We start from the raw sequence: 18,640 nt of genomic DNA, 5'->3' as shown, positions 1-18,640 counted from the left end.
AAATCGAGCGATAATACTAACATTGAAATAAGTAATAATGCGAAAAATAAGAGTCACACCCATTCGAAAATATTTCCTATCTTTTTGCAAACATCAGAACGAAGAACGCGCATTGCTGAACCCGAAATCGGTATCTAAATGTTAACAACTAATTAAATTTTTATCATCATAATCTGTATGTTATTATCGTGGTTATTAGACATGATAAATGTCATATCCTTATATAAGGAATGGTGTTCTAGGATAGTCGTTCATTGTACAATCAGTACTCAGTAGCCTGCAATAGTTGAACCAAAAGTGTTAAAGTTTGCGTCGCGTCGGCGCGGCATGTTAGGTATGTGATTTTGTTTTTTTTTTAATTTTGCATTTACTTATTTTTTTATCGCTTACATAAATTAACTTTAAACAAAGTAAAAATCTACATTTCTTTTTATACAGAGTTATTTTGACATTGCGTTACTAAATTTCTTTGTCCTATTTATCAAATCTACAATAAGTGAGGACGTTGTGGTATCTGCTTTTATGAAATAGCGAGATATCAACGCATTTCAAAGAACCTTTTTCTCAGATCGTAATATTTGGATTTCCCTAATGGATTACATTTGCAAGGGCAAGAAAAATTGCTCGTCTTAAAATTAAAAGTGATGGTAAAGCAAAGTTGTCCATATAATGTAATAAAAATAAATCAACCTTCGAAACCTTTGAGCTTAATTTGGTTGAATTCTTGTAAAAGTAAAGATAATATTATTAATAGTGATGAGATTATGATTGTGGCTGACTAGTCTACCAAGCCGTTCACCGTTTTTGGAGTTCTCGCCAATTTTCGTGATGCTTCGTTTATTCGATTCGCGCATAACTCACAACCGCCACCTGCGAACATGTTAGAACATATTCCGTTTACGTCACATTCTGTCTTGATTTTTGCTTTCGCACGAGTCAGAGCGGTATTTTTGTGTAAAAAATAAAGACTATTAATTAAAGTAAAAAGGCTAAATTAAAATGTCAAAAAGAAGGTCTCGTTCTCGGATTTTTTTTATCAATTGGACAAAGTAAAGTCAAATGTAACCAATGCCAAATGATAATTTCTCGTGGTGGGTAGGGAAAAAGAGCAAATACTATTTGTACTATAATATACATTTCAATGAGAAATATATATAAAGTTGGAAGCCGGATAGTCGCTGACTAGTAACCGACTACGCAAATGGCCGGATAATCGGCTTTATCGACTAATCGGAACATCTCTTATTATCAGCATAATCCGTTTATTTGTTCGTTTCCTTTCCGCAACAGATAATTGCGCCGCCACTGTCAGTCTTACATTAATTTGGGACCTGTGATTACGACTTGCTTATCAATAAACTTCATAGCTTCAATTTTATAAAACTGCGTACACCGGAAACTGAATCAATTCATTACACGTTATCATTTGACAGAAACAGAGTTCATTAAATCCCAGAAACAATTTAGATAAAATGCTGGTTTTTAAAAAAACGTGTAGAAATTACAGAATGTCTTTTAGCTCACTTAGGTGTTTGGAAATCATTAAACGTTATTTGCAATGATGCTACTTAGTACTTCAGGTAGCATTACCGGCCCGCCCGAGCTGGTCATATAGAAATAAGCATGCTATCAGCAGCATGAGCACATCAAAGAAAATATTTACATTGTGCATTTTTTATAAAACAATATAATAAATATAACATTCTGTTTTCCAGAAAAACTTTTATTCCTGGCGCTCCTGGCTTCGGCCAAGGGCAGGCCAGATGTTCGTCTGAGTTCTCTGCACGAACCATCAGATCTGTGTCCCCCGATTCATCAGCATCATCTTATTCCTCACGAAACTGATTGCACTAAGTTCTACTACTGCGAGTATGGTATGAAACATATAAATCCGACAAGATGTCCTCTTGGAACTATGTTTTCATATAAAGGACAGGTGAGTTAATATTATCAGTAAGCAGACACTAAACTATATAGTTATAGATCAGCATCAGGGCCAGATTTATGCTCCAAAAGTTATTACTAGTTGGTAATAAGTCGCCGTCTTATTCGAAATGTCCGTATGACAATATATTTACCGAAAATATGCTAATATTCGCATCAAAACGTGCAAATCATATGAAAACAATAAATATTTTACATTGATGTTTTGCTATTTCACGGTAGAGTGAGTAACCATCACATAAGCACAAAATTTTTGTATGACAATCATTCCAATATCAGCTCTATATAATCTTAGAACTCTTTCCCCCTTATTGATAGACGTATTTATTGGCCGTTGTGATTGGCTAATATTGAAATACAACTTGAATCTAGTTGGCTGTCAGATAAATAAAGTTGAGAAACAGACTTGTTATCATAGGGGGAATAAGGCGGAACATTTACAAATCGTACAATGGGTAGGTACATTGTACTTTTTTTCATTGTCATACATATCTTTTTGTACGTTTTTTTAATATACTTTCCTATTTAAAATATAGCATGGCTCAATGTTAGTCAAAAAATTTAATTATATTAGCATTTAAATAAGTTAAAGTCATCGTATAGTTATTACTTGAGTAAGCAGATGTCTCGTGATTTTTCTACGTTTATGTATTTTGTCACGAAATAACCTACAATATTGATTAAAATATTAATTAATTTCTTAACAACGATTTTCAGGGTTGTGACTGGCCATGGAATGTGAATTGCTCAACCTCTGTCAACGACGGTAGTGGTGGAAGCGGCGGAGGTGGTGCTGGTGGAGTAGGAGGTGAAGACGGCGGAGGCGGCGGTGGTATCGGTGGCGGAGGAGGCGAAGGCGGCGGAGGTGGAGGAGGCGCAGGTGGTGGAGGTGGTGCCGGAGGTGGTGGAAGCGAAGGCGGTGGAGGCGGTGTCGGAGGAGGAGGAGGCGAAGGCGATGGAGGTGGTGCCGGAGGTGGAGGAGGCGAAGGCGGTGGAGGCGGTGTCGGAGGAGGAGGAGGCGAAGGCGGTGGAGGTGGTGCCGGAGGTGGAGGAGGCGAAGGCGGTGGAGGCGGTGTCGGAGGAGGAGGAGGCGAAGGCGGTGGAGGTGGTGCCGGAGGTGGAGGAGGCGAAGGCGGTGGAGGCGGTGTCGGAGGAGGAGGAGGCGAAGGCGGTGGAGGCGGTGCCGGAGGTGGAGGAGGCGGAGGCGGTGGAGGTGGTGGCGCATCTCTCCCTAATGGTTGTCCAGTTGATTTCCACGAATATAGAAATTTACCACATGAGTACAACTGCAGCCTTTTCTACATCTGTGCGCATGGAGAGAGAGTACTGACGGAATGCCCAGAAGGAACACATTTTAATCCAAGAGAAAGTGTTTGCGACTGGCCTTGGAATGCTGGCTGTGAATCTGGAGATGATGCCGGCGGCGGAGGCGGAGGTGGTGCCGGTGGCGGAGGCGGAGGCGGTGCCGAAGGCGGAAGCGGTGCCGGAGGCGGAGGAGGTGAAGGAGGTGGTGGCAGTGGAGGCGGTGGAGGCGGCGGTGGCGGAGGTAGTGGTGGCGCAAGTCTCCCCAATGGTTGTCCAGTTGATTTCCACGAATATAGAAATTTACCACATGAGTACAACTGCAGCCTTTTCTACATCTGTGCGCATGGAGAGAGAGTACTGACGGAATGCCCAGAAGGAACACATTTTAATCCAAGAGAAAGTGTTTGTGACTGGCCTTGGAACGCTGGCTGTGAATCTGGAGAAGGTGGGGAAGGCGGAGGAGGTGAAGGCGGTGGTGCCGGCGGCGGAGGCGGTGCTGGCGGCGGAGGCGGTGCTGGCGGCGGAGGCGGTGCTGGCGGTGGAGGCGGCGGAGGAGGCGAAGGCGGTGGAGGCAGTGCCGGAGGTGGAGGAGGCGAAGGCGGTGGAGGCGGTGCCGGAGGTGGAGGAGGTGAAGGCGGTGGAGGCGGTGCCGGAGGTGGAGGCGGTGCCGGAGGTGGAGGAGGCGAAGGCGGTGGAGGCGGTGCCGGAGGTGGAGGAGGCGAAGGCGGTGGAGGCGGTGCCGGAGGCGAAGGAGGCGAAGGCGGTGGTGGCGGTGCCGGAGGTGGAGGAGGCGAAGGCGGTGGAGGCGGTGCCGGAGGCGAAGGAGGCGAAGGCGGTGGAGGCGGTGCCGGAGGTGGAGGAGGCGAAGGCGGTGGAGGCGGTGAAGGAGGTGGTGGCAGTGGAGGCGGTGGAGGCGGCGGTGGCGGAGGTAGTGGTGGCGCAAGTCTCCCCAATGGTTGTCCAGTTGATTTCCACGAATATAGAAATTTACCACATGAGTACAACTGCAGCCTTTTCTACATCTGTGCGCATGGAGAGAGAGTACTGACGGAATGCCCAGAAGGAACACATTTTAATCCAAGAGAAAGTGTTTGTGACTGGCCTTGGAACGCTGGCTGTGAATCTGGAGAAGGTGGGGAAGGCGGAGGAGGTGAAGGCGGTGGTGCCGGCGGCGGAGGCGGTGCTGGCGGCGGAGGCGGTGCTGGCGGTGGAGGCGGCGGAGGAGGCGAAGGCGGTGGAGGCGGTGCCGGAGGTGGAGGAGGCGAAGGCGGTGGAGGCGGTGCCGGAGGTGGAGGAGGTGGAGGCGGTGCTGGAGGTGGAGGCGGTGCCGGAGGTGGAGGAGGCGAAGGCGGTGGAGGCGGTGCCGGAGGTGAAGGAGGCGAAGGCGGTGGTGGCGGTGCCGGAGGTGGAGGAGGCGAAGGCGGTGGAGGCGGTGCCGGAGGCGAAGGAGGCGAAGGCGGTGGAGGCGGTGGAGGCGGTGCCGGAGGTGGAGGAGGCGAAGGCGGTGGAGGCGGTGCCGGAGGCGGAGGAGGTGAAGGCGGCGGAGGCGGAAGTGGAGGTGGAGGTGGAGGCGGAAGCGGCGGTGGAGGTGGCGGCGGAAGCGGAGGCGGGGGCGGAAGCGACCGTTGCCAAGACGAATGTAACGTGCTTCCTTGGGCTCATGACACCGACTGCGACAAATACTGGAGATGCGAAGGCAAGACCTCTGTCCTCGTCACTTGCTCCGAAGGACTTCACTTCAATCCTTCAACAGCTACATGCGACTTTGCCTGCAATGCTAACTGCGTGAGGGAAGATGTTCAGGCTACTGCCGGAAACGACGGGTTGAAACTGTTCTTACCGTGGGATAAGATTGACAAAAATATGCAGAAACTCATAAACGAAGCCACACACCATTAATTTATATTAACGAATACATATGTGTATAGTGGTCATTTTACAATATTTTATCTCTCTTGTAATTACATATAAGAATTCAAATTTTTACTTAAATCATTCAGTCACCTACATCAATATAATAAATATGAAGTAGGTATATACAATATTATATTTTTTATAAATATTTGAGTTATATTCGGCACCCAAATATTTTAAATAATACCTTTTAAAGGTGAGTTAATACAAGAGTGCAACATAAAATATTGTTACAAAATCCATAAAACAGTACCTAAACTTTATTTATTGTTACAAAATTCCTAACATGTGTAATAAAGTATGCGTTATTTTTCTTTGTTCTTAGAACCAAAATATTTGAGCAGAGTAAATTGTAAGAACTAAAAAAATTATTGAAAATTTATTGTGTAATAAAATATGATGTACATTTGTAAATAAAAATATTTAGCAAAATAAAATTTATGAATATTATTTATTTAAGTCGACGAAAAATAAATTGCTTAGCTTAGCGTACGCTGCCTTAACCATTGGAGTTTGACAAAGATGATGTGGAATGTTTGTCTTCAATAGTTCTAAAAATAAGCCCGTGACACCATATATCTACCTTTTATGTGAAAACCATTGTGATTAAAATAGTGACTCATAAATATAATTAAATCAGATAATTTTTAGCGAGACTTTTATCTCGAAAAACTTCTTCACGCGGGCGAACCTGCCAGGAAAAGCTAAAATTTGATAGTTATAAAATTGGCCCAGAATAAAATAAGATAGTGAGGGCAAGCAAACCTAGCATTAAGCAAACTTTCCAATAAGACAAAGTGATTTGACTCAATCCTCATCGCTTGAAGTCAGTCCCTTTACAAGTAGGGATTCACAAACATACTCCTCACTTGGTGAAAATAACTAGATGTCATATTAATACAAACACACTCATACTTTTCATCTGCAAAGGAATAGGCAGAGGTACTGTACTAGTTACCAGGTACCTACTTCTCTCTACAACACACATACTAATTGCTAGGAAAATAGATTTTATGGGACCTATTCAGAGAGACTCTCGCATACGAGAGGCCTGTTGGTCACCAGCAACCAGCAGTAACTGGTCAAAACAAAAAGCAATTGTACCTCTCCTTTCTCTTTTCGTCCAGACCGAAATTATGATGGTTAGACTTCTCATACTTATGAAATTCATACAGAGAGGTTTTTATTGCCTTAGAAGGCAAACGAATAAGCCGTCCGTCTGTTGGTAAGCAGCATCCGCCGCTCATGGACTTTGCAATGCTAGAGGCACAGCTAGCCGTTGCCGACGAGAGGTGAGCACTCTTTTTTTTAGTTGTCAAGTATTCGGGTTACTTCACAATATTTTAGTTTATTATAGCCAGCGATGATACAAACATTGGAAAAAAGTAATTATGCGAAAAGTAAGAGTCACACCCTTCGGAAATATTTCCTATTTTTTTGCAAACATCAAAACAAAGAACGCGCATTGCTGAACCCGATTTCGCTATCAAAATGTTTACAACTTATTAAGTTTTTATCGTCATAATCTATATGTTATTATCACAGTTATCAAACATGATAAATGTCATATCCTTATATAAGGAATGGTGTTCTAGGATAGTCGTTCATTGTACAATCAGTACTCAGTAGCCTGCAATAGTTGAACCAAAAGTGTTAAAGTTTGCGTCGCGTCGGCGCGGAATGTTAGGTATGTGATTTTGATATTTATTGTGTTTAAGTTTAAGGTCGTTATCAATGGGGGATGCCCTTAGGGTGTCAGGGTACCATATTTCTTTACCAATAACGTAGCGTAGCAGGTTTGTGACGTGTCACGTTTTCCAATAAATTTCGTTTCGGTTCTAATTTATTAACAAACTTATTTTTAAGTCCGAAGTGAAAATTCTACGATTGTGTGTAATGTAATTTTTTCCCTTTGAATCGTTCGTACAAATTTTATCCTATAATGATGTGGAATATAAAAAAAAATATTCTGCTTCAAATTTGTAGTTCATTTAGTGGTTTAGGATTTGTAAATATTAGCGCTAGGTAATGGTTTCTAATAACATATTTCTTATATTTATTACTTTCTATGCTGTTTTATATGATGGCATAGATAAACGAAAAATAATACGTAGATCATGTTCCAATAAAGAATACTCCGTCAAACTTGTTTCTGTCCAAAACAGGACAAATCCCAGGATCTCATGTTTTATAAATCGTTACTTTCAACTACCCGATGTGGGGCTGAAGCTATCTCATCAAAGACGCACCTAAATACACTGCAATTAGTCCATTATTAGTCCATTGCCTTCTGGTAGTTATTCGTCATGATGACGAATACTAAACGACATCATGAAGTCTACATGTCTTTTTTTAAATACCTATTTTATGTACCTTTGCATTAATTCTGAAATAGGGCAACACTAGAATTTCTTGCCCGTTCTTTTCTGGTGGAAATTGCTTTCTGAACTGGTTGTAAAGTAAACAATTTTAGATTCGAAATAAATAATTTAATTAACGGATTTTTGGTAGAATCGCTCATCTACTTAGTCACGCTTTCTCATAAAGTTCTCCTTCTTGAAACATGTCCTTTACGCCGGAGGTCGAGACGTGTGCATACGCATGCCTCAGCAGCGTTGGCCCTCATACAGAGCCACTCGCCTTTAGACGATAAAGAAATGCAACATAACGATAATGTACTCTAGCAAAGAACCTTCAGACAATAAATAAATAAATTTGCTAAAGCGATTAAGATTTAATCGCGTAATTTTGTGACAAACAAAATTGCCGCCAACATAGAAATCTAAATGAATTTTGATAAATCGACTACAACAAATAAATTATTTTATCATTGACTATGAAGTAGCTCTATAGCTATAGTGTTTATCATTAATAATTGCACCATAATTTTAATATATTAGATGGTCAATAATAAAAATAGACTGTTGTGTTAACATTTGTTACTAAAAGATAATTTTTAAACTCGCATGATATTTTTCTAATACCATATTAAAAATCAATAGGGGACCATCCTGTGTTTGATTTTGTACATTATTCTATATGTAATGGTTAATAATACGAAAAAGAAACCCTCCTGCGAAAACTGCATTAAAATTGGTTAAAAAATGAGCCAGTGATTCATATTTCAAATATTACTATGTGCCGAAGTGGGCGCGAAGTGGGAATATCGCTTCATCCCTTTCTTTTGCACGCCTTGTAATACCCGATGACGTCACACGTGGGTATTGCGCCTCTTTTCTATTTCTCGTTACTTAACCCTTCTACCGAAATTGAAAGACTTATAACTTGTTGATTTTTTACCGGATTTAAATAATTCTTTCTGTCTTATAATTTATATAACGTAAATGTTTAATAATAATAAAGAACAAAAATGAGTCCGGTCCCCTATTATATTATATCATAAACTTAGGAATTTTACGTCGGAACAAAAAGGGGATTGTATAAAATACAAAAGCTATCAAAGATTCTAATAAAATATCATAATTGTTATATCGTAAATTGATATTAAACCGAAATGGCAAATTAAATTTCAGAATAATAATACAAGGAATCATGCTATATCGGTATCAAATATTTTTAATTAATTTAATAGCATTATTTAGTATCACTACTTGGCATCAAAAACAAACCATATAAAAGATACGAATCCGTGTAACGCAAATCTACACAATATCTAGCCAATACGTCACTACCAGAAATAATTAACACAATAATAATATCAGCCCTGTATAATGCACTCTCCCACTGCTGGGCAGTCCCGAATCTTGATTTTTTTTGGAAGCGGGCCAAAATTTGTTTAATACCACTTATATTTTTAACTTTGTCATCATCCTCATCATTATTTCGCACCCCGCGGGAAATAATTTATGTGTTAAATAAATTCTGGATGTCTCAGTAGTCAAAGTTTGGATTTGCCCTGAATTCGCTGCCCGGGGCATGGGTTCCGGCGTGCTCCCCCATAGATCCGGGGCTGCTGCTAGGTACGGGTCTCCTCTACTACTAAAAGGGATTAGCCATTAGACCACTACGTTGGCCTAGTGCAGATTGGTAGACTTCACACACCCTCAATATCCTTATAGAGAACTTTTCAGTTGTATAGATTTCCTAAAGGTGTTTTACTTCACCATTAAAGAAAGAGATAATTCGCAAAAAATACAAACCTAATTTTAGAAAAGACAGAGGTGTGTGCTCTTGTGTTTTGAAGCTGCGGATATTTGTCGCGGCAGTCTGTTCCACAACCAACTAGGCGGCGGATATAATTGACACAATCTATAATACAAAATATCTTACCAGTTATCAAACCAAGGTGTCATTTCGACATGGATTCCAAGCAAAAATTTTACACCATATTATTTTGTGGTATCTTGTGATATCTTCAAAGCACTTTGACTCTAATCTCATGGACCTTCTGACGTATTTGTGTCTCGAAAGTATGATTAAACTGTTTTAGAGGGACTGTCTCGTAATTTTTCTTCCCAAAAAATTTGTCTTAAACTTCGCGGTGACTTTCTTGAACTCACGTAAAAAAAAGTTAATATAAAAGTTGACTAATTCAATTAGCATTAATCCCTTTGTGTAAGAAGTATTTAGTAATTGCACAGCAATAATTCGGTATATTTTTACACAAGAATTTGGTCCATTACACATCAATTTAGTTAAAAGTAAATAAAACATTAAGTAAAAGAATTTAAATGGCGAGACAGATCAGTCTGTCGATGGTAATCGCCAACCATTAATGCAACTCCATCCAATACTTTAATAAAGCAAAAGAGCAAGATGCGCATATTATTCTTATAAAATGCAGCAATTGCATTAGCGACGTTAGTCATCGTTTAGTAAAAAAAAATATTAAGCCATAAAAGTAATGTGTATATTACATGCAATTCAAAATCAATTTCTCAGTGTTATAAAAATATGTTTACAAGTTTAGTTTTTATCTTTTTATAACATCTACAATAAGCCAGGACGTTGTATGTTTTTATGGAACAAAGAGATATAACAGCATTTCCAAGAACTCTTATTCTCAGGTCGTAATATCTATAAAAATGCTTGCCTTAAAATGAAAAGTGACGATAAAGCAAAGTTGTCCATATATAATAAAAATAAATCAACAATCGAAACCTTCGAGCTTAATTTGGTTGAATTCTTTGCGATAATAAAGATAATATTATCAGCTTAATCCGTTTATTTGTTCGTTTATTTTCCGCAACAGATACTCGCGCCGCCACTGCCGGTCTTACATTAATTTGGGACTATAACCTGTGATTACGACTTGTCCATCAATAAACTTAATCATTTTAATTTTATAAAATTGCATACCCTGGAAATTGAAACAAATTGTGCTCATTACACAGTTATGTGACAGAAACCCAGATTTAAATCCCAGAGATATCGTGGATAAAATGTTGGTTTTTAATAAAACGCGTAGAAATTACGGAAAGTCTCTCAAGTCTAAGTGACGTTTGGAAATCACTGACCGTTCGTAACAATAATGCTACTTGGTACTTCAGGTAGCATTACCAGCCAGCTCGAGCTGGTCATATAGAAATAAGCTTGCTAACCGCAGCACTAGTAAAGCGCATCATAGGGTTATGACTGCTAAAATTTAGAGATCGAAAAGAAAAGATTTACATCGTGTATTTTTAATAAAACAATATAATCAATGTAACATTTTACATACATACATACATAGTATCACGCCTTTATCCCATAGGGGTAGGCAGAGACTATAGATTGCCACTTTGCACGGTCCTGGCATACTTCTCGCGCTTCCTCAACCTTCATTAATCCTTTCATGCATTCCCTCCGGTTCCGGGTACTTTTGACCTGGCCTTTACTGAGAATGTCAGATATCTGACATTCGAAGGTTCGGTGCGGTCGACCCCTACCGGCTCTTCCATCCACATTCGCCTTATAAACCCTCTTTGTCAGTCTCTTATCATCCATCCTCTCCAAATGCCCAAACCACCTTAGCATACCCTTCTCAATGTAACATTTTATGTAACAACTTTATGTAACATTTTATGTTCCAGAAAAACTTTTATTTCTGGCCCTCCTGGCTTCGGCCAAGGGCAGGCCAGATTTAAGTTCGAGTTCTCTGCTCGAACCATCGGAGCTCTGTGCCCCACAACATCAGCATTATCTTATTCCTCACGAATTTGATTGTTCGAAGTTCTACTACTGCCAGCATGGAATGAAACATGTAAACCCGATAAATTGTGCTCCTGGAACTGAGTTTTCATTTAAATATCAGGTGCGTTAATATTATCTTTAAATATAATAAACTATTACATTATCTACTTAGTGAGGTAAAAATATTTGAATATTAAGGAAAAGCTATCTCATGTACCAAATCCCGGCTGGGCAATATCTATTTCTACTGCTAAACAAAATGATTCTAGTATAGGAATGTTCCGGTTCGAAGAAAATTCTAATTATTAGCTAACGTAAATATTGGGCAAGATAAGACTTAAAATTGAATATCTATGAATGCTGAGTGCAGTACACGTACCCATGTTGTTGCTACTATTTAAGGGAAGTTGTACTAAACAATGGAATACCTTTATTGTATTTAGATTTTGTTCGCAAAAAATAATAAAGAAAGATTTTGTGTAGACTCAATTTTTAAAGTGTACTACAATTAACATCCGTTGAATGATCTTATATTGCAAATTTTTGAAGGTACATTGCACTATCGCCTTTTTTTATCCCATTCGATTTCACATGGGTCGGTGCACGTTTTTTTCACATAGAGGACTACGTTTATCGACTTTCCTATAGCATCTTAAAAACTAACATAACTAAAAGTATACAAACTTATTTTTTACAGAATTGCGTCCATCCGCGACAGGCGCAATGTCAGCCCGGAGCACCATCAATTGTAGATTACGATGATTTCACCACAATACCATGGGATGATATTACCCATCCTATAGATTCTGACAAAGTAGCTCCCCCTGTCAATGGTCCTAGCGAAGGAACACCATCACCAGTCCTCGAAAATGGATGCCCCATAGATATTCACGAGCATAAACTGTTACCTCACGAGACAAACTGCAGTAGATTCTACTACTGCGTCTTTGGAGAGAAAGTTGAAAGGGAGTGTGCTCCTGGAACATACTTCCACTATGAAATTCAGGTCAGTCCACACAAACCATGCCATGCAATTAAAATAAAATGAATATTAAAATTCCCTCCAATAACTGATGTTTAGTTGATTAAAATTTTAGAAGTGTAATTCACCGTACTCGTACATTACGAGTTAGTGAATCAGTAAAGCCTCATCTCGAAGCAGAAGGCACCGTGAACAATTAACATGAGTTTAAGTACCGAAGAAATTAATTGTACATTTTATAATACTGTATTGCTTCTTATCTTTGTTACCTTTATAATATAATTATAAAGGTTAATATTTATGCAATGGATGTTTTTTTAGCAGTAAATGTAGATACTGCTGCATTGATTTGGATGTAATTTAACTATATCCAGGATTAACATTTAAAGTATATGGGACAGTTTCAAGGTCTCTTGAAATAAGGCCAAAAATTTTACTTATATTCCCTGTAGGATTATTTTACAATAGCTAATAAAATATTATATTTCGCGTTAATAGCCTTCTTTCAATAGATAAGAATAATGATAAAGTAATCTAGTTTACAATGAGCGCGTCAGTTTTCTACATACTTAAATAATATTTATGAATTTGTCATACAATGGGTACTTTGTATTTTTTTTTTCATTATTGTGACCTTTTGTACGTTTCTTTGATATACTTTCTTGTTTAAAATATTACATGGTTCAATATTAAACAAATATTTTAATTATATTATTTTAATACCTTAATTTGAACAAGGAGATGTCCTATACTTTTCCTTCGTTTATGTATTTCGTCACGAAATAACCAAAAATATTGATTAAAATAAATAATTTCTATATGATGATTTTCAGGTTTGTGACTGGCCATGGAATGTGAACTGCTCAACCTCTGACAACGGCGGTAGTGGTGGAAGTGGCGGTGGAGGCGGTGCCGGTGGTGGCGGAGGAGGTGAAAGCGGTGCCGGTGGTGGCGGAGGTGGCAGTGGAGGCAGTGGTGGCGCAACGCTCCCCAATGGTTGTCCTGCTGACTTCCACAAACATTTCCTCCTACCACATGAGTACAACTGCAGTCTTTTCTACTACTGTGTACATGGAGAGAAAGTACTGAGGGAGTGTTCACCTGGAACACATTTCAACCCACGAGAGCAAGTTTGCGACTGGCCTGGGAATGCCGGCTGTGAAACTGGTGAAGATGGCGAAGGCGGTGCCGGAGGTGGAGGCGGTGCCGGAGGCGGAGGAAGTCAAGGCGGCGGAGGCGGTTCCGGAGGCGGAGGCGGCGCTGGAGGTGAAGGCGGTGCCGGAGGCGGAGGAGGTGAAGGCGGCGGAGGCGGTGCCGGAGGCGGAGGCGGCGCCGGTGGTGGAGGCGGTGCCGGAGGCGGAGGAGGTGAGGGCGGCGGTGGCGGTGCCGGAGGCGGTGGAGGCAACGGTGGCAGTGGAGGTGGTTCCGGCGGTGGTGGCGGAGGTAGTGGTGGCGCAAGTCTCCCCAATGGTTGTCCAGTTGATTTTCACGAATATAGAAATTTACCACATGAGTACAACTGCAGCCTTTTCTACATCTGTGCGCATGGAGAGAGAGTACTGACGGAATGCCCAGAAGGAACACATTTTAATCCAAGAGAAAGTGTTTGTGACTGGCCTTGGAACGCTGGCTGTGAATCTGGAGAAGGTGGGGAAGGCGGAGGAGGTGAAGGCGGTGGTGCCGGCGGCGGAGGCGGTGCTGGCGGCGGAGGCGGTGCTGGCGGTGGAGGCGGCGGCGGAGGCGGTGCCGGCGGAGGTGATGCTGGAGGCGGAGGAGGTGAAGGCGGCGGTGCCGGCGGCGGAGGCGGTGCCGGAGGTGGAGACGGTGCCGGTGGTGGTGCAGGCGAAGGCGGCGGAGGCGGTGCTGGAGGAGGAGGCGGTGCCGGTGGTGGTGCAGGCGAAGGTGGTGGAGGCGGTGCCGGAGGCGGAGGTGGTGCCGGAGGAGGAGGAGGTGAAGGCGGTGGTGGAGGCGGTGCCGGAGGCGGAGGTGGTGCCGGAGGAGGAGGAGGTGAAGGCGGTGGTGGAGGAGGAGGCGGTGCTGGAGGCGAAGGAGGTGAAGATGGCGGAGGCGGTGCCGCAGGCGGAGGTGGTGGCAGTGGAGGCGGTGGTAGCGCAACTCTCCCCAATGGTTGTCCTGCTGACTTCCATGAACATTTCCTTCTACCACATGAGTACAACTGCAGCCTTTTCTACTACTGTGTGCATGGAGAGAAAGTACTGAGGGAGTGTTCACCTGGAACGCATTTCAACCCAAGAGAACAAGTTTGCGACTGGCCTGGGAATGCCGGCTGTGAAACTGGCGAAGGTGGTGAAAGTGGCGAAGGTGGTGCCGGAGGCGGAGGCGATGGTGGAGGCGGAGGCGGTTCCGGAGGTGGAGGCGGTGCCGGAGGCGGAGGAGGTGGCAGTGGAGGCGGTGGTGGCGCAACGCTCCCAAATGGTTGTCCTGCCGACTTCCACGAACATTTCCTTCTACCACATGAGTACAATTGCAGCCTTTTCTACTACTGTGTGCGTGGAGAAAAAGTACTGAGGGAGTGTTCACCTGGAACGCATTTTAACCCAAGAGAGCAAGTTTGTGACTGGCCTTGGAATGCCGGCTGTGAAACTGATGAGGGTGGCGAAGGCGGCGGCGGGGCCGAAGGCGGTGAAGGCGGTGCGGGAGGCGGAGGAGGCGAAGGTGGTGGAGGTGGTGCCGGAGGTGGGGGAGGCGAAGGCGGTGGAGGCGGTGCCGGTGGTGAAGGAGGTGCCGGAGGCGGGGGCGGTGCCGGTGGTGAAGGAGGCGAAGGCGGAGCAGGCGGCGGAGGTGGTTCCGGTGGCGGTGGAGGAGGCGGCGGAGGCGGTGCTGGAGGTGAAGGTGGTGCCGGAGGCGGAGGAGGTGAAGGCGGCGCAGGCGGCGGAGGTGGTTCCGGAGGCAGTGGAGGAGGCGGAGGTGGTTCCGGTGGCGGTGGAGGAGGCAATGGAGGCGGTGCCGGAGGTGAAGGTGGTGCCGGAGGTGGAGGAGGTGAAGGCGGAGAAGGCGGCGCAGGTGGCGGAGGTGGTTCCGGAGGCGGTGGAGGAGGCGGAGGTGAAGGCGAAGGCGGCGGAGGCGGTGCCGGAGGCGGAGGAGGTAGTGGCGGTGCCGGAGGCGGGGGCGGCGAAGGCGGCGGAGGCGGTGCTGGAGGAGGAGGCGGTGCTGGAGGAGGAGGCGGTGCCGGTGGTGGTGCAGGCGAAGGTGGTGGAGGCGGTGCCGGAGGCGGAGGTGGTGCTGGAGGCGGAGGAGGTAGTGGCGGAGGAGGTGGTGGTGGCGCAACTCTCCCTAATGGTTGTCCTGCTGACTTCCACGAACATTTCCTTCTGCCACATGAGTACAACTGTAGCCTTTTCTACTACTGTGTGCATGGAGAGAAAGTACTGAGGGAGTGTTCACCTGGAACGCATTTCAACCCAAGAGAACAAGTTTGCGACTGGCCTGAAAATGCCGGCTGTGAAACTGGCGAAGGTAGTGAAGGTGGTGAAGGTGGTGCCGGAGGTGGAGGCGGAGAAGGCGGTGCCGGAGGCGGAGGAGGGGAAGGTGGTGGAGGCGGTGCCGGAGGCGGAGGTGGTGATGGTGGAGGCGGTGGTGGTGCAACTCTCCCCAATGGTTGTCCTGCCGACTTCCACGAACATTTCCTTCTACCACATGAGTACAACTGCAGCCTTTTCTACTACTGTGTGCGTGGAGAAAAAGTACTAAGGGAGTGCTCACCTGGAACGCATTTTAACCCAATCAAACAAGTTTGTGACTGGCCTTGGAATGCCGGCTGTGAAACTGGTGAGGGTGAAGGCGGCGGCGGTGGCGAAGGCGGTGAAGGCGGTGCCGGAGGCGGAGGCGGTGCTGGAGGCGGAGGAGGCGAAGGCGGCGGAGGTGGTGCCGGAGGTGGAGGAGGCGAAGGCGGTGGAGGTGGTGCCGGAGGTGGAGGAGGCGCAGGCGGTGGAGGAGGCGAAGGCGGCGGAGGTGGTGCCGGAGCTGGAGGAGGCGAAGGCGGCGGAGGTGGTGCCGGAGGTGGAGGAGGCGAAGGCGGTGGAGATGGTGCCGGAGGTGGAGGAGGCGCAGGCGGTGGAGGAAGCGAAGGCGGCGGAGGTGGTGCCGGAGCTGGAGGAGGCGAAGGCGGCGGAGGTGGTGCCGGAGCTGGAGGAGGCGAAGGCGGCGGAGGTGGTGCCGGGGGTGGAGGAGGCGCAGGCGGTGGAGGAGGCGAAGGCGGCGGAGGCGGTGCCGGAGGCGGAGGAGGCGAAGGCGGCGGCGGTGGTGCCGGAGGTGGAGGAGGTGAAGGCGGTGGTGGCGGAAGCGGAGGTGGAGGTGGAGACGGAGGCGAAAGCGGCGGTGGAGGTGGCGGCGGAGGCGGAGGCGGGACCGGAAGCGACCGTTGCCAAGACGAATGTAACGTGCTTCCTTGGGCTCATGACACTGACTGCGACAAATACTGGAGATGCGAAGGGAAGACCTCTGTCCTCGTCACCTGCTCCGAAGGACTTCACTTCAATCCTTCAACAGCTACATGCGACTTCGCCTGCAATGCTAACTGCGTGAGGGAAGAAGTTCAATCTACTGCCGGAAACGACGGGTTGAAACTGTTCTTACCGTGGGATAAGATTGACAAAAAGATGCAGAAACTCATAAACGAAGCCACACACCATTAATTTATATTAACGAATACATATGTATATAGTGGTCATTTTACAATATTTTATCTCTCTTGTAATTACATATAAGAATTCAAATTTGTACTTAAATCATTCAGTCAGCTACATCAATATAATAAATATGAAGTAGGTATATATAATATTATATTTTTTATAAATATTTGAGTTATATTCGGCACCCAAATAATTTAAACAATACCTTTTAAAGGTGAGTTAATACAAGAGTGCAACATAAGATATTGTTACAAAATCCATAAAACAGTATCTAAACTTATATTTATTGTTACAAAATTCCTAACATGTGTAATAAAGTATGCGTTATTTTTCTTTGTTCTTAGAACCAAAATATTTGAGCAGAGTAAGTTGTAAGAACAAAAAACAATTATTGTAAATTATTGAAAAATTATTGTATAATAAAATATTATGACATTTGTAAATAAAAATATTTAGCAAAATAAAATTTATGAAGTTTAGTTGCAAAGATTTAGTAAATAATTATCTCTTAAAAATAATGTTATCTAAATTTTTCTCTATGATAAAATTGTATGTAAGTTAAAATTATTAAATATTTTGAATTATTATAAGGTTTGCAAATCTATTTAGCATCAGTAAAACTTCTGTGTCCGTCTCAAATTTATAAAATTGACCCAGAATAAAATAAAGTAGTCAGGGCAAGTAAACCTAGCATACAGAAAACTTTCCAATGAGATAAGGACAACAGAAATTTTATTAAAAGTGATTTGAGTCAATCCTCATTGCCTGGAGTTAGTCCCTTTACAATTAGGGATGCACAAACATACACTCTACTTAGTGTAAAATAACTATATGTCATAATAATACACACTCATACTTTTCATCTGCAAAGGAATAGGCAGAGGTACAGTACTAGTTACCAGTTACCATCTTTTTTCTACGCTTAGTCCCGAGAGCTTATCGTGACACAGACCACAAGTTTTAGTCTCTAGCAGAGGTTCCCAAACTTTTTTTCTCATAAATTTCACGATTTTGTTAGTTCCGGTAGACTTTCTTAGGTTTCGCAGAGAAAGTTACAAAGCACACACACATCACGCCTTTGTCCCTTTTTATTTTAGGAATAGGCAGAGGTGCAACCAGGTAAAATCCATTCCTCGCCATGTGTTGTCCGTTTCATCATGTTAGGTATGATATAGGGCATAAATTTCACACCTCAGTCTGATACTGAGCAGACAAAACAATATACCTTTGTGCGAATTGAGTCCTCAGGTCGTACCGCGCACGTTATACAACTCCACCGAAGCATTTTATGCTTTGCTTATATTTCGGTAGGTTGTGTGACAAAGCCCTGCATGGCAATAAACAAAACTAAGCTAATTGCCCTACGACAAATATTAAGTCTCATAATAGTATGGAGTAATGTAATGACTACATTGTACTTTGAACAAGTACTGACTCTTGATGTGTGGTGTGTATTTATGGAATATTTAAAACAACACAAGCGTCGCCTTGCTTTTTTTGACATTTTGACACCAAAAAGTTAAAGAAACAATGACTAAGTCCCAGTTACTAACAAGCCCAGTATAACAATGCTCTCTAGTTAGGGATTGTTGGGTATTTAGAAGTTAATTTATAATTACTTCTTATTGTTAATGCGGGTTGTCTTAAATCTATACTATTATATAAAGCTGAAGAGTTTGTTTGTTTGTTTGTTTGTTTGTTTGTTTGAACG

General features: G+C 43.6%; 1 protein-coding gene across 1 annotated transcript; it reads left to right on the top strand.

The window, feature by feature from the left end:
• The first annotated feature begins 1,561 nt into the window (after positions 1-1,561).
• On the top strand, positions 1,562-17,408 carry LOC115444530 (uncharacterized PE-PGRS family protein PE_PGRS54). The gene is given in 8 exon segments (XM_037439942.1): positions 1,562-1,580; positions 1,716-1,936; positions 2,662-3,350; positions 3,352-3,441; positions 3,501-5,143; positions 11,196-11,416; positions 11,993-12,301; positions 13,111-17,408. Coding segments are annotated over 8 exon segments (7,014 nt in total). The 3' UTR covers positions 16,933-17,408.
• The last annotated feature ends 1,232 nt before the right edge of the window (positions 17,409-18,640 follow it).

Source organism: Manduca sexta, chromosome 18 (genome assembly GCF_014839805.1).
Source record: "Manduca sexta isolate Smith_Timp_Sample1 chromosome 18, JHU_Msex_v1.0, whole genome shotgun sequence".
Taxonomy (NCBI): domain Eukaryota; kingdom Metazoa; phylum Arthropoda; class Insecta; order Lepidoptera; family Sphingidae; genus Manduca; species Manduca sexta.
This window is presented reverse-complemented; position numbering and strand designations above follow the sequence as displayed.